The 16,972-nt window shown below is 35.8% G+C and overlaps 1 protein-coding gene across 1 annotated transcript; it reads right to left on the reverse strand.

Moving 5' to 3' along the window:
- Positions 1-6,609: 6,609 nt before the first annotated feature.
- On the reverse strand, positions 6,610-12,358 carry LOC100301881 (monodehydroascorbate reductase 4, peroxisomal). Its single transcript, XM_003553783.5, has 7 exons — positions 11,960-12,358; positions 11,612-11,663; positions 10,131-10,211; positions 9,195-9,313; positions 8,718-8,937; positions 8,451-8,569; positions 6,610-7,558 (listed from the first exon to the last, which is right to left on the reverse strand). The coding sequence occupies exons 1-7, from the start codon at positions 12,077-12,079 to the stop codon at positions 6,833-6,835; spliced, it is 1,437 nt and encodes a 478-aa protein (XP_003553831.1). The 5' UTR covers positions 12,080-12,358; the 3' UTR covers positions 6,610-6,832.
- Positions 12,359-16,972: the final 4,614 nt, after the last annotated feature.

The following is a 16,972-nucleotide window of genomic DNA, read 5'->3' on the forward strand; positions in this document are numbered from 1 at the left end:
ATTATGCTCTTGTTATTGTTGATGATTACTCTAGATATACATGGACATTATTTCTCACTCATAAAAGAAATGTTTTTCATGCTTTCAAGAAACTAGCTAGAATTATTCAAAATAAGAAAAATCTCAAAATTTCATCTATTAGGAGTGATCATGGAGGAGAATTTGAAAATAAAGATTTTGAATCATTTTGTGATAAACATGACATTGAACATAATTTTTATGCACCTAGAACCCCTCAACAAAATAGAGTTGTTGAGAGGAAAAATAGATCCTTAGAAAAAATTGCCAAAACTTTGTTGAATGATACATTTCTTCCAAAATATTTATGGGCTGAAGCTTAAATACTGCATGTTACATCATGAATAGAGCTTTAATTAGATTCATCTTGAAGAAAACTCCATATGAATTATATAATGGAATAAAACCTAACATTTCACATCTTCATGTGTTTGGATGTAAATGTTTTGTGCTAAACAATGGCAAAGATAATTTAGGAAAGTCTGATGCTAAATTCGATGAAGGTATTTTTCTTGGCTATTCATTGCACAATAAAGCCTTCAGAATTTATAACAAATGAACTATGATTGTTAAAGAATCCATTCATGTTGCTTTTGATGAAACTAATGCAAGTTTGCCAAGAAAGGATATACTAGATGATATTTCAGAATCTTCAGAAGAAATGCATATTTATGGTGAAAATCACAAAGGCAAAGGAGAAGGAAACGATGAAGATCTTCACATTGATGAAATAAAAACAAATGTTGATCTTCCAAGAGAGTGGAGAATTTCTAGATACCATCCTCTTTAAAACATTATTGATGGTATATCAAAAGGGGTAACCAGTAGATACTCTTTCAAAGATATTTGCAATAATATGGCTTTTTTTTCTATGATTGAACCTAAAAATTTGAAAGAAGCCATAATTGATGAACATTGGATAATAGCTATGCAAGAAGAGTTGAATCAATTTGAAAGAAATAATGTTTGAGAATTAGTTGAGAAGCCTGATAATTACCTAGTTATAGGAACAAAATGGGTATTTAGAAACAAATTAGATGAAAATGGCATAGTCATTAAAAATAAGGCTAGGTTAGTAGCCAATGGATACAACCAGGAAGAAGGGATAGATTATGAGGAAACATATGCTCCAATTGCCAGATTAGAAGCCATTAGAATGCTATTAGCCTTTGCATCCATAATGGATTTTAAACTTTATCAAATGGATGTGAAGAGTGCCTTTTTGAATGGCTTTATCCAAGAGGAAGTATATGTAGACTAACCCCCTGGTTTTGAAAACTCAGATAAGCCTAATCATGTTTTTAAATTGAAAAAGGCTTTATATGGCTTAAAACAAGCCCCAAGGGCTTGGTATGAACATCTGAGTAAGTTCCTTTTAATAAAGGATTTTTCAAGAGGTAAAGTTGATACTACTCTTTTTATTAAAGGGAAGTTGAATGATATATTATTAGTACAAATCTATGTTGATGATATTATTTTTGGATCCACTAATGACTCTCTATGCAAATAATTCTCTCAAGACATGCAAAGTGAATTTGAAATGTCAATGATGGGTGAGTTGAATTTCTTTCTTGGGCTGCAAATCAAGCAAACCAAGAATGGAATATTTATCAATCAATCAAAATATTACAAAGACTTGATTCACAGATTTGGGATGGAAAATGCTAAACATATGGCTACTCCAATGAGTACTGCTTGCTACTTGGATAAAGATGAAACCGGTCAGTCAATAGACATTAAGATATATCGAGGTATGATCGGATCTCTTCTTTATTTATCTGCTAGCAGACCTAATATAATGTTTAGTGTTTGTATGTGTGCTAGATTTCAAGCAAATCCCAAAGAATCACATATTAGTGCAGTTAAGAGAATTATGAGATATCTATTAGGAACTATTAATATAGGATTATGGTATCCTAAAAATTCAACTTGCAATCTAATAGGATACTCTGATTCTGATTTTTCCAGTTCCAAAACTGATAGAAAGAGCACTAGTGGAACTTGTCATTTCATTGGATCTGCTCTAGTTTCTTGGCATAATAAGAAACAAAATAGTGTTGTTTTATCCGCTGCTAAGGCGGAATACATTTCTGCTGGCAGTTGTTGTGCCCAGATACTTTGGATGAAACAACAACTTTCTGATTATGGAATATTTCTTGATCATATTCCCATAAGATGTGATAACATGAGTGCTATAAATCTATCTAAGAATCTTGTTCGGCACTTAAGAACCAAGCATATACAGATAAGACATCTTGAGAGATCATGTTCAAAAGAGAGATTGTGTATCAGGACTTTTAGATATCAATAACCTAGATAAATAGGAAACTTGATTGAATATTATCTTCTTTCTTTATGAGTAAGTTTGTTTCTGATGGTTAATTGTTGTTTGTAGTTCAATGATTGTCTTTGATTGTCTTTGTTTTTGTTTTGATAGTCATATTAATTGTTGATTGTAGTTTAATAATTGTCTTTGATTGTCTTTGTTTGTGTTTTTGATAGTAATGTTAATGGTTGTTTGTAGTTCCATGATTGTTGATTGATTGTCTTTGTTTGTGCTTGATGATTGTAGTTAAGAAGTTTATGATGCTTGCCTTTTCATGTCTATTTTTTATCTTTGATTGTGATTGATATTAGTTACAATAAGTATGTAGATTTCTTGACTTAGCAATAGTTAGATTTTGTAGCAAAAGCCTTGTTTAAGGGACTGGTAATCAATTATCACTCTCTGTAATCGATTACCATAGAACAACAGGATGTAATTGATTACACAAGGCTATAATCGATTACCAGTAAGTCTAGTTAGTTACAGGATATACCTGTAATCGATTACAAGAGGTTGTAATTGATTACAGATTGTCCCTGTCTATAAATACCTCATTTTCTCACTCTTTTTCGCATAACCCTCATTCCTCTCACTTTCTTGACAGCGCCCAAGCTCTCTCAAACTTCCAATCATCATATCTTCCTCATTTCTTAACCAAATTGCTTCAAACAAAGCCCAATCTTCATCTTTTTCAATTCTCTACAAAGCCCATTAATTAAAATCAGCTGAAACAACCTCAAATGGCAGAATCGTTGAAGAAACGAAAGGGATCCTCCTCCACCACCACCGTTGTAGGCCACCGCCGCCATGAAACCTCTGAAAACCCACCAGCACCAATTCCTCCTTCTCTTTCATCTTCGCTGTCATCCACCTTGTTTTCCTCCGATGATCAACGTCAGAGGTATTACTCTCAATTTTGTAATCGCATTATTGTTGACCCTAAGTACCTAGACCTTGAATTCTTTGATGGTAAAACATTTGATTGCTACCAAGTGTTTCAAAACTTTGAACTGGTTGATTTCATGTCTCTCAAATTCTTTCAAATTGTCTTATTTTCCTGAGGTGCATAAAATTCCTATCATTGTTGATCAGTCCTTATTTTATTCATTGACTAAGCTGCCCAGTCAAGGTGTTCCTTTTGAGGGCACTCTTGTTAATGACTAGAAAACTGATTATTCAAGTCATGATGCTCGAATAATGGTCTATAATGACCATGCTGACATGACCGGCAGATTGCTTGCTGGGTCATTTACTTTTGAGTGTCACATCATGCACTACATTATTTGTCACATTTTGATTCCTAGATCCACTAACCTTGCCCAAGCCTATGAGGAGGATTTAATCCTATTATGGGCTCTTCAAACTGGTCTTTAGATAGACTGGGCCCACCTTGTTCGGTACTGGATGCATAAGGCATTATGGGCCAATGCACCTCTGCCATATCCCCATCTTGTTACCCTCTTTCTTCATCATTTAAATATCCCCTTGGATGATAAACCTTTTGTCAAAGTTAAACGGTCTTTTCCCATTGGTGTCGGTGCTGTTACATCCTTTGGTTATCGGAAAGACATGGATGGCCAGTTGGTCCGCAAGCAAGACCTGCCACCTCCTATTCCCGACGAGCGTACACCATCTCCACCACCACAACGAGATGTCTCTTCTTCTCTGTTGATTGAAGTCCTCACGGAGCTCCGCGATCTTCAAGCATTTGTTGGTGAGCGCTTTGATACGATGGATACTCGTATCACTTGGCTTGAAGAAGATATGAGTTTCATCAGGCATTGCTTCAATCCACCGGCAGATTCTCAGTTATGTTTCTCATGTTTTATGTCATTAGTTTTATGGTTATTTTTAGCCTTGTATTTTGGCTTTTGGTACTTTGGTTCACCTTTGGATTTTCTGCTTGCTTTGTGCCTTGGATACTTTAGTTTTTGGTTTGTTTCTATTTGGATATTTAGCCCTTGATTGGCTTTTGGATTTAGTTTGGTTGTTTAGACTTTGCTTGACTTATAATTTGCTTGCCCTATGATGTGAATGCTTCAATTTGTGGCTGTTTTTTGTTCTTTTCTCTGGACGTTTTTGGCTTTTTGATGTTGCCAAAGGGGGAGAGAACCTAAGGGTAGAATTAATCATCAAACTAGGCCATAAATTCCAATCTTAAGGGGGAATAAGGATGAGAGCACGCATTGCAAATTGTGTATCATTTATTTTGATTTCAGATTATTGTCATCATCAAAAAGAGGGAGATTGTAGAAGCATATGTTATATGAAGTTTTGATTATGCCAAAGATGAAAGCTATTCAAGTTTGATCAAAGTGAAGATCACAAGAATTCAAGAGAAATGATGAACAATTAGTCCATACTATGTTAAAAAAATTCCTTAAAAGAGATTGCATAGGTTTGGCCTTAGGTTAATTTTTCAAAAACATCTTATAAAAGTCTGTAATCAATTACCAGAGAGAAAATCAGATTTTCACAAAAAGAGTTTTGCTTAAAAACTTTTATAAGATGTTTTTGAAAGCTAAAATGAGTTTTAAACAGTTTTGTAAAACTTTGAATTTGAATTTTGAACTGTGTAATCGATTACACAGAGGTTGTAATCGATTACCAGAGATGAAACTGTTTTTAACAGCTTTTAGAAATTTTGAATTTAAATTTTAAAAGCCTGTAATTGATTACAACAGTTGTGTAATCGATTACAAGGCACAAAATTTTGAATTTCAAATCTGAAGAGTCATAACTCTTTAGAACTAACTGTGTAACCGATTACCACATATTTGTAATCGATTACTAGTGAGGAAATTTTAAAAATAACTCCCAAAAGTCACAACAGTTCACAAGATTTTTAAAGGCAACCAAAGGCCTATAAATAGGTGACTTGGGTTCGAATTTCCTCAGAGTTTTTCAGAACAATAATTGTGCTATCCTCTCAAAAGGAAGCCTTGGCCAAACACTTGCAAAATCTATAAGGATTCTTATACGATCTTCATCTTGTAATATTCTTCTCTTCAAGAAACAAATAATCTTCTTACTCAAAAGCAAACGATTGTTGTTCAAGAGATTGTGAGTCTCTTAAGTTGTAAAGATTTTTGAACACAAGGGAAGGGTGTTCCTGTGTGGTTCAGACTTTGTAAAAGGATTTTAAAAGATAGTAGAAATCTCAAGTGGGTTGCTTGAGGACTGGACGTAGGCACAGGGCGTGGCCGAACCAGTATAAAAACTGAGTATGCATTCTCTCTTCCCTCAAACTTCTTTAATTTATTGCATTTTATTTTTGCTTTGAAGAAGTTTTATTTGAATCATTCTTTACTTAATTTATATTGAGTATGCATATTCTAATTCAAGAGAGAATTAAAATTTGATTAGGGGAAGTTTTTTAAACTTAATTCAACCCCCCCCCCCCCCCCCTAAAGCGATACCAACAATTTCCAGCAACAAAAAGATGATATTTGTTTGTATTGTAAGTTGTATCACAAATCAACACTGTTGAAAATGAATTCAGGATTTTGATAAAATCTAGATGTGCCCACAATATATCTTTGATGACAACTTCATTTTCACCTATCTAAACCAGTAAACATATTCATTGTGTTCTATCAACTTCATCATATGTTGTATTTCCATTCTTGGTCTCCTTTGTTCACGACGATATTTCTGATGTTCATTGTATATGGTTTTGATGGTGCTGAAATTTGTTTGGTCATGATCTTTGATTGCCAACAAAATTTGACCAGGTTTCACCATGTTTTTAGTCAAATGGTTAACCATAGTTTTTGCTTCACTGCTTAAACGACCAACATATGTATGACTAAGCAGTGCTCTCATCACTTTATGGTTATTGAAACCACATTCTACAATAATTCTCCACCCTTTGATTCTAACAAGCCTCCCTTCTAATTTAAAAGGACATCCACATTTTTTGGTTCTGATGGACTTACATAGTAACTTGTCTTTGTATTATTTGTATTTCTGACTTTTGAATCACAATCTCATTGACAAATTTGCTCTAGTTTGAAGCAGCAAACAAAAAAAAGAAAGGAACAATTTCAAACTAATAAATTATGTCCTGATTCTATTTTCTGGGCTAGGATTGGAATTTGAATCCATAACTTCCCAATTCTGGATATGTTGTTTGCAGAGCTCTAGACATTATATGGAGTAAAATCCTAGGCATCCTTTGGCTAGCACAATTTACAAAAGGTTATAAATAGGACTAAAACCAAGATATTTTATGAATATGTAGGAATATTAGATGATACATGGACTTTTGCTATAGGAATATCTTCCAAAAGATGGCCATTTATATTTTGCTTCTTGTACAACATCCTGGATGAACAATAGAATTGAAGAATGGTTATCCAGCAAATTGGATAGGATACAATTACATGTCAAAATATCCTAGTCCTAGTCTTATCAATGTTACAGCTTGCAGATCTGTCTATAATCTGTTGACACCCTTAACCCTGAATTGGTAATCTTCTTAAAGTTTCACCATCTGTGGCGCTTTTTCCCATAAAAATATGCAAATCCAGCTATTGATGCAGCAATAATAACCCCAGCTGTAGCATGCCAAGCATATAATGGTTTTTCCAAAAGTAGGTCTGAGGCCCTAACCTCAATTGGGGGTGAGGCCATCGGTTTCTCGCTAACTGTAACAGCAAACCTCAAACCCTGTCTCTCAAGTTCAGTCAAGTCTTCAATTACCGGCCTTAACCTAGTGGCCTTGGCTATGGCTTCATACTCTTCTTTAGTTCCGCCTTCAAGGAAAGCCCCAACAAGGTGATCCTTGCTTACCCAGTATGCTCCAAATGTACTACCTGACATATCTCCATAATAGACAACTTCCCCAACATTATCACCATAAAATTGCCAAGACAGTGTGAAGATTCTGGAATAGAAAAAAGGAAGGTAATCGAATTCTCTCGTTTTGTTTGGTTCCATTATGGCAGAAACAACATGTCTCGCAGATTTCCGTGCTGAATCAACATGCTCAAGTCTTCGTGTTTCCCCAACTGCTTTGACTGGAAATGCTGCAACATCTCCAATGGCATAGACTGAGCTGTTGCTTGACTGCAACATCCCATTTACTTTGATTCCACCTTTCTCCAAAGTAAGCTGGCCTTCAAACAGCCCTGTATTTGGACGTATTCCAATTCCTACCACAACCATGTCCACAGACAGTGTGCTTCCATCTCTAAGATTAACAGCTGTAACCTGCCAAAAGAGCCAGTCAGTTATAGTTGAATCAATCACAGGCATGATGCAACCACAGTCAAATTGGTGTGATTCTTTCTAATCATTTTCTTGTAGGATGTGGATATGGTTAGTTGTCAAGAACCCTATAAACCAGGAAATTTTCACTTCCAACTAATAAACCAGAACCCCCTATTATCTACTGGTACAGGGATGACAAAATCTTTTCAGGAGAATTCACCAACTTTCTCAGTTTGAATTGGAAAAGGTTTGGCACAATCTGTTAGGCATGAATCAGAACTGCTTTTAGAAATGCCCAAACAGACCTTAAAGGTCTATTATAGGAGAAAGGGCAAAGGTGTAAATTAGGGGCTTTTATAAATAAGCCACTTGGAGCAGTGCGAGGGTATGTTCATTCTAATTGTTGTCGGGAAACCAGTGTGAAAGGAGAATATCCTTTGGGGTACCTTGTGTACTTGGTTCTGCTACAGTGTTCTTGCATGATACAAACAGATCCATTCTTTCTCTCTATCACTCTCTACATGCTTAAGTAGGTTCCTAACACAATCAACCTCCCATTTTTCTTTTCCTTTATAGAAAGTCTTTTTCTCCGGCTACAACAGCAAAGTCCATTTCCTACTAGGTGCATCAGCTACATGTATCATACAATGGTATTGTGTTTTATCAAAAACCAATTTTTTGGAATTATCATTTAGATCAAAGTCTTTTTAATTTTTTTTCAAAGAGTTTTCCTTGGTCTTCCTCTATATTTTGTTTATTGAGCTATCAACAAATTATCAATTCTTATTATTAGGGCATTACTGCAATAGGGCCCGTTAGTCTTCTCATATGACCAAACCACCATATTAAGTGAGAAAATTTCAAAAATAAAATAAAATCAAAAAATAAGTACCTTCCCATTGGAATCAAAATCAAATGATGACAGCACAGTTCCCTTAATGAAGTTTACTCCTCTTGATTTATAATATTCTTCATAGTAGTTTGCTATCTTTGAGGTAAATAATCGACCCACTGTAAAATAAACAAAACATTGAGGATATCTATCAGTTTTTTAAGTTGTTTTCATCTATTAGAGCTACAAGTGAAATTTTATTCAGACTAAACATTCTCATTATGCATAACTTTTGAGTTGCCAGAAGTTTTAGAAGAATTTACTTACTGCAATGTTCCTCAGGAAAGACCATTGTTACATTTATTTTATTGATCACTAAAGACGCTGCACACTCCATGCCTATGTATCCACCACCAATGACAACAGCATTACCTCCAGGACAAGATTGCATAACATCAACAAGCCTATTTGCATCTGCTATATCTCTTAAATAACAGACATTTCCTGCATCTGATCCAGTGACCCCAAATTCTTCCAGCTTCAAAGCCTACAATTGACATTGCATGTGTTTAATATCCCGTAAAAATGGTTACTAGGAAGTAATAGAATTCACATCTCTTTTAAAGGCAGTGATATTGCATTACAAAATTTAAAAACCAATAAAAAGAAAATATTAGAAATACATAGCAAATAGCCACAACTTTCATTTGTTATTCTTCTCAAAACAATGCATGCAAGCTCTTTGAAAAGACAAACAGATTATTATAAGTAGGGCAATTCTGTCTGCAAGATTTGTTTCAGTACCCGAGCACCGGTAGCAACAATAAGAATCTTGTAACTTATGGTCTCTCCGGTTGTTGTTAATAGTGTCTTACGTTTTACATCAGCAGATTTAACTCCAGTTCCAAGAACTAATTCAATCCCTGAAAATAATAGCAATTGTAAAATAATCAGATATTCAGGATAGGAAACTCTTTAAATAACATCATGGAAACATTAAACAGAGATGAATAATTTTCTTTTCAGCAGCCAGCCTCATTAACTGATGAAAAGATTTGGAAATTTAAAACAGAAAATTACTTTCTAGCATCACACATGAATACTAATTACCAATTGCAATGAACAAGTCGTCAAGCAGTGCATTTAAGTAGGTTCTTTCTTACTTTGACCACCAATACTTCATCTAAATACTGGGGAACAACAAATACAAATGATTGATTGCCATACATGATGTTCAGAGGTGAATTTTAGATTCTGCCAATAAATTCCAGAAATATATTACCCTGTGACAATACTAAATTGTTCCTGGACTTAACATGCCACTGAATGCAAGTGGGGCATGATCAAACAAAGTAATAAATTTAAAGCAGGTCTGAGCTGACATTATATGCCTTTATGCATTAACTTCCACCATCGAACATAGCTAGCTAGAGTATTAATTTATCCAATTTTATTTAACAATTCTTCATATAAAAACAATTCACCCCAAAACTAAGTAAAATTGGTCTTAACAAAATTTTCACTCAGAAAATGTTGATTCAGCTGGATTGCTGGATCTAGATGGAATCAACTATTGGACTAGACCTTTGCAGTATGAAATCAATACTAAGCAGGAAACAATAAATAACAGCCAAAGAAATCATTCACTGCATTTCATCTCAAAGGGGGAAAAGAGAAGTAGCTTCAATAAATTACAACATAAAAAAGAAAAACATCAAGATGTAAAAACAATATAATTACCATGCTCTTTATACCATTTTGAAGTTAGCCTCTCCTCATTTGCACCAACACAGGTATGAAAGGATGGAAGCCGGGCAGCAGCTGTATGTTGCAAATTTATTTCAGCAACAACTCATTACATGAACTTTGCAAACAAGGAAAAAACTAAAATATGGAAGAAAGACAACACAGAAATAAGTAGATTAATCTATCTACAATATTTGAACCACAAGGAAATGAAATCCTCCTGCTCCTAATGCAAATACCATATTCGGTTCCTAGTTCAATCTGTTAGGGACTGAGAATTCAAAATGGAAAAGGTATATACTATATATATTATGTACTGTGAACAGAAATATTGCAAGGAATAGTATTCCCTTGTAATCCCAGAGCCAGGCTCCTCCAGAGAATGCAAAGAACTTCCTATAAGGATCTTTATACGGGACAGATCCTGTTGGGCATGGCAATAACAAGCAAAACGTGGCACCAGCTGAGAAGGTTTGGCGTGTCTATGTTAGGAGGAAGTTTAAAAAATAAGTAGGATCTAAGCCTCTTATTGTATAGGCTATGAGGCACTAAAAGGGGGTTAGGGGCTTAGCCGCTTCTGTTATAGAAAGTCTGTTTTAATAGACTTTCTAATCAGTGAGAGGACACTTTTCAGATTTTATCTTTGCTGTAAACTGGCTTTCCCAGTGACTAAGGAGATAGTTCCTTTGTGTAACCCATTTTTCCTTCTTCTATCAATAATAATTAAAGGGTTAATCCCACCCTTTTCTATTTACTTCTCAGTCTTGCGCTCTGGAATCCTAACAGATCCCTTCCCACCAGCTGACTAACTGACATTCAGTTTCCTAATTTTGATCATTTCCCTTCCTACCCATTCTAATATATACTTGCAAAATCTTAGGCTGATGTGTTGCTGCTTTGATGGGTCATTAAACTCCTGGGCCCTAACACAATCCTTCAAATTTACAAAACAATATTCAGGTTATTTGGAATACAATCCTAAATATATACTTGCAAAATAGCCATGTTTACTTCTACATACTTAAATGTCAGATTATTTTGAAAAATAAATAAGCGATACTCCCCACAGGGAGCCAAAACTAAATGATACAGTTATTGTTCCCCAAAAGTAAACAGAAATTATCAAGAGCAATACATTGAAGATTAGATATTAGTCTCTGCAGTAACAGATATAATTATCTTGGTTGTGATATTCAAATTTCAAAACTTGATGGAGATACAGTTAACAGGAAATTAAGACTTTTTCAAATGTAAAGGTTTCAGCCATATAACAATCAGAGAGGGATATTCATGTTTAATGTAAAGGAAACAGAACATGTTGCAAAGGAAAGGAGTAACTGACACAAAGAAGAGTTCAAATAGGTCCAAGAGGACCATTTTTTACTTTCATCAACAATTATTGCACAAGATACTTCTGATAGAAACTCACAACTCAAAATAACCAGTTAATAACTTGTCACGAGGAGAGTCTATACCTTCTGGAAGCAAAAATCCTTTGCTCAATGCGGGCCTTTCATAAGGAGCCACCTGAGATAAAACATTAGAGAATATTTACATACTCGTGACCACTTAAAGAATCAAAAGATCTGGCGTTGACCAAAACATAATTTTAACATCAGTAATTGAAACAGACAAAGTCACCAATAGACAAGAGCAATAATCCCACTTCAATGAAATTACTCACAGAAGGAACCCAAAACCAACATTGGAAAACCAAAATCAAAGACTCCAACAAAACTCAATTGTGCAAAACAAGTTTACAAAGCCAGACACAACAAAGCTTAATATTGAAGAAAAAAAAGAAGGGTAATAATAATTCATACTGGTTCATCGGAAATAATACACAGTTCACCATGAGAGACTCCTTTCTTGACGAATTCAAGAGCAGCATAGCCAGCAGCCACGCCTCCTCCAAGAATCACATACACAAAGGCTCTCCCCATTTTCCCAGCTTCACACCCACACAACGCAACGCAACGCAACACAACAAAACAACGCCTTATTCTCTTATTTATCTTCAATTCAAATAATCGAGGGTGCACAATTTTTTGGGAGCGCTTTCTTTCAAGACACTCCCACAATATCTGAAGATCACGAACGGGACCCACAACCACGACGACGGAGATAGCTCCTGCATTTACCTTATAGCCCCCAATTAGACCCCCTCTGCATCATACGCAACGCCATTGTTTCCACACATTTTAAGAATGTTATCGCTAACAATTTCAAGAAAGGAAAATTTTAAGATTTAAGCGATTATTTTTTTAAGAAAAATCCAATGTCAATAGATACGCACCATCGTGGCCGTTCATCTTGTCTTCGCGTTGTGATTTTGTTATCCAACTTATCTGTGTTTTTTCTTTTTTTCTTTTTTTATTGCTGCATCAACTTTTTTGTGTGTTATCCAACTTAACTTATCAACATCAAATACCGGCCTTTTGAAAAAAAAAAATATCAAATACCGGTCAGTTTCTTAAATTCACAAAAATCAAATTTTCAAATATTTTAATATAAAATTAAACTACACGCAATTTTAATTTTGTAGAAAATATTAATTTATTAGGATATCATTTTGTTAATAAAAAGAACTCAATCTGTGATGTTTTTCTTTTTTTTTTTCTTTTAATCCTCTAATCCAACTTATATCTCTTCCTTTAACATTATATCTACTATAATTATTTGATTATATATAACTTTAAAACAAAAAAATATTAATTCAATTATGATGTGTTGTAATTTTGCGATCACTTGTGATTTTAATTAAATTTTTGGATAAATAATTCATATTTTTTACCAAGAAAATAATTCATATCTATTTACTTTAAAATTTAGTTTACTTAAAAGAAGTTTTAGTTTGGTTAATAAATTGTGTTTGATTAAAGACGTGAGAAAGTTTTAAGTTCACTCAACTTTTGTGATAATAACTACTCTTTTTTCATTATATAATTATTTTTAGACTATGCCACGTATGTTTTGTTTTTTTATTTTAAATGAGAAAACTTTGGTTGTATTCTTTAATATGGAAGGAATATTTTATAATGTTTATAAATAAATAAACCAGGGATAAAAATAATCAATGATAAAATTATTTATAATGAACCTGTCATATAAGTTAACAAATATTTTGTTTAGAATACAAAATACAAATTTTGTTGAGAAAACTCAACAAGATGGAAACAAAGATCTTGTATTGTACAGGATCCACAAAATACACGTAACATCTTATATGACACTTCGAGACGCTTACTCTTCATGTCATCCTTAGCACAGGAGTACGGACAATCGGCCCTTAGCAGTCGGACTCCTCTATAGATAGGTTATCTCTAACCTCTTAAATATTTGAATATACCATAACTACTTTATCTCTTGACATGTACTCAATTATCTACAAGCTACTCATTATCTATAAGTGTTAAATTATCTATTAGCAATTATCTCTAAGCAATACATTATCTCTAACTTTATCTATAAGCTATCGGGTATTATCTACAAGTCGATAATTATCTAAAAAGACTATAACGACCCTTACAAACAAGGACCCACAACTTCATTTCACTCCTATAAATACTAGGTTCCATCAAACCCTCAACACGCACCAATACAAAGCAACCACACCTATGCAGTTACATCTTGAGCACACTATGTACACCCGCTTGCGTATCTTATATATTTTTGCACATTCTCCTAACTCATACTTACTTGAGCATTGGAGTCCATCGTTTTGCAGGTCCCCCCCTCTTGTCCTCTTAACAAAGGCAATTCTCAAAGCCGACGTGTGAAGTCTGAGACCCTTTTCAAAGGCTCCAATCCTCCACCAGAAGCCATGACAGACACAGATACTCTACAACAACTCCAAAACCACATTGCTGAGATGGAGCGATGCCATGAGGAAGAGCTAGCTAAATGTTAACCATCATCAACTGGAGGCTTGTGTCAAACGTCCCAGGCGACGAGCACTCCACTCACACATTGCCTGAGTGCATTCAAGGGGTATCACGCCCCTAACGTACAATCAACACTCCAGATGATTGAAGTCTCTCACACATCCACCGTCCAGCAAGGCAGACTACTCGTGGGCATCCCTTTGTCGTCCATAATATGGAAATTGACATACCCTTAGGTTGGAAACCGCTCAACCTGGAGCAGTATGACGGGACCATTGATCTAGACGAGCATCCGGATGCCTTCTTGACTTAAGCGAACCTGTACACCAATGATGATGTGACTCTATGTCGTGTCTTCCCAATGCCTTTCAAAGGGGCAACATTGACCCGGTATGGTGGACTCCCACCAAGATCCATAGACAGCTTCGACACCCTCATCAAGCATTTCAATGCACAATATGCAACCAGCACATCTCATCACATGACATCTGTCACCTTGGCAAGTCTATGACAAGCAGACAACGAGTCTCTGAGAAAATTCATGGACAGATTTGGGCACATCGCTGTCCAGATCCAAAATCTTAACCCAGAGGTAGCATTGCATTCAATGCTCCTCAACCTACATCCCAACAAGTTCACCGAGAGTCTGTGCAAAAATACCCTGGTAGTATGGACAAGTTGCGCAAACGAGCCAAGGGATACATCTAGATGGAAGAAATGTCTAGATTCAGGAACTAAGTAAAACAAGTCGGACATAAGCGTAACAAGCGAGAAGGAAGCACCAAGACCGACTCACATAAATCGGACAAAAGGCTTAAGCCAGACAAGAGCCAGCCTCTCCCCAAATAGCTCAAGTAAGAGAGTTACAACCTCGACGGTCAATCGCACTACAATCCTGGAGGAAGCTTTCAATTTAGAGGTATCCACAAAGCTACCCCCGACAAAACCTCCTAGGCTGGGGTTAGACGCAACCAAATACTACAGGTACCATCGCGGTATTGATCATAACACAAAAGATTGATGGGCCTTAAAGGACAAGATATAAGAACTTATACAAGCCAGGTACTTAGCCCAATTTATTAAAAAGCCGAACAACCACCAAGTAGGAGCAAGACCTGAAGGACACCAAGAGGAGCATCATATGAATCACGAAGTAGACAGAAGAAGAGATAGAGTGGAAGATTAGGAAAGATAGAGACACTAGCAGCAGAGGTGCGAGCAACAACCTCCACAAGAACAGGAACCCGCCTAGCAAATTAATGGTGTGATCAACACCATTTTGGCTAGATCTTCCTACTGAGGACTGTCCAACCAGTCCCAAAAATGCCATTTTCACACCATTTGGAACATCTACATCAATTTCGTCAATGCACCATCACAATAAAGTCTCCCTCCTATCACTTTCACGGATAGGGACTTCAAGGGTATCAACCCCATCAACCAGGACGACCACATGGTTGTCTCCATCATCATTGCAAATTTCATGGTGTCCAAGGTTCTCATTGACCAGGGAAGCTCCAATGATATCCTATACTGGAAAACTTTCCAGAGACTCGAGGTCTCCCCTGACACTGTCCATCCTCACGTCGGTCCACTCCTTGGCTTTGCAGGCGAAAGAGTAGAGACCTGAGGCTACGTGGACCTAATGACCACTTTTGGTCAAGGCCAATTCTCTAAGAACTTCACAATAAGATATTTACTTGTTGATGCAGATACACCATACTCTGCTTTGATCGAAAGAAAAAAACTTAACAAGCTTGGATCCATAGTCTCCACGCCACATCTGTAAATGAAATTTCCCACCCTAACCAAGGAGATTGTGACCATCAAGGCTGATCAAAAGCAAGCACAATAATGCTATGCTGAGAGCCTGAAGGTAACACCCTATCCTCCCACTAGGGAGCTTGCCAAGCCTCACCCTACAGCGGTTGAAGGTACTCAAGTCATGAACAAAGGGCTTCCAATCCGAGCCTTCATTGTTTACCAAACAAGCCTGGACGATGAATTTGATATAGATTTGTGGGAGAACACTTCTGACAGAGGCCAAAAGCCCATCGAAGAGCTTGTCAAGCTGCATGTAAGGACCTCACTAGCCTTGAACACAAGCACATCATTGATGTCCTATACAAGAACATGGACCTGTTCTCTTGGCAGCCATCTGACATGCCGAGAATCCATCCCAACATTATCTGCCACAAGCTTGCCATTTGTCCCTAGGCTAAACCCGTATCACAGAAGAAAAAGAAGATGGGAGAAGAAAGATGCAAAGCTGTCAGAAAAAAGTAGACAAACTCCTTAATGCTAAATTCATTAGAGACATCAGATATTCTACTTGGCTCGCCATCATCGTCATGGTCAAAAAGGTCAAAGGCAAATGGCGAATATGCACCGACTACACTGATCTAAACAGGGCGTGCCCTAAAGATGATTACCCTCTGCACAACATCGAAAAACTGTGGAAGGAATGCCTTCCAAGATTATTTTGATGATGCCAAAGAATCAAGTGTAAAACAAGTTTCAAGAATCAAGATCAAGATTCAAGATTCAAGTAAAGTATCAAGACTCAAGATTCAAGAATCAAGAGAAGACTCAATCAAGATAAGTATTGAAAGAGTTTTTCAAAACATTGAATAGCACAAGAATATTTCAAAAAGAAAAATCTTTTACCAAAGAGTTTTACTCTCTGGTAATCGATTACCAGAAGGCAGCAATCGATTACCAGTAGCCAACACTCTTTTCAAAACTAATTTACAAAGTTGTAATCGATTACCATAATCATGTAATCGATTACCAATGTTTTAAAACGTTAGATTTCAAATTTCAAGAGTCACAACTTGTGATAAAACATTTTCAAATCATTTCAAACTTGTGCAATCGATTACACAATACTTCTAATCGATTACCAGTGTTTCTAAATGTTAGTTTTCAAATTTAAACATCAAGAGTCACATT

This window comes from Glycine max, chromosome 19, assembly GCF_000004515.6.
Source record: "Glycine max cultivar Williams 82 chromosome 19, Glycine_max_v4.0, whole genome shotgun sequence".
Classification (NCBI taxonomy): domain Eukaryota; kingdom Viridiplantae; phylum Streptophyta; class Magnoliopsida; order Fabales; family Fabaceae; genus Glycine; species Glycine max.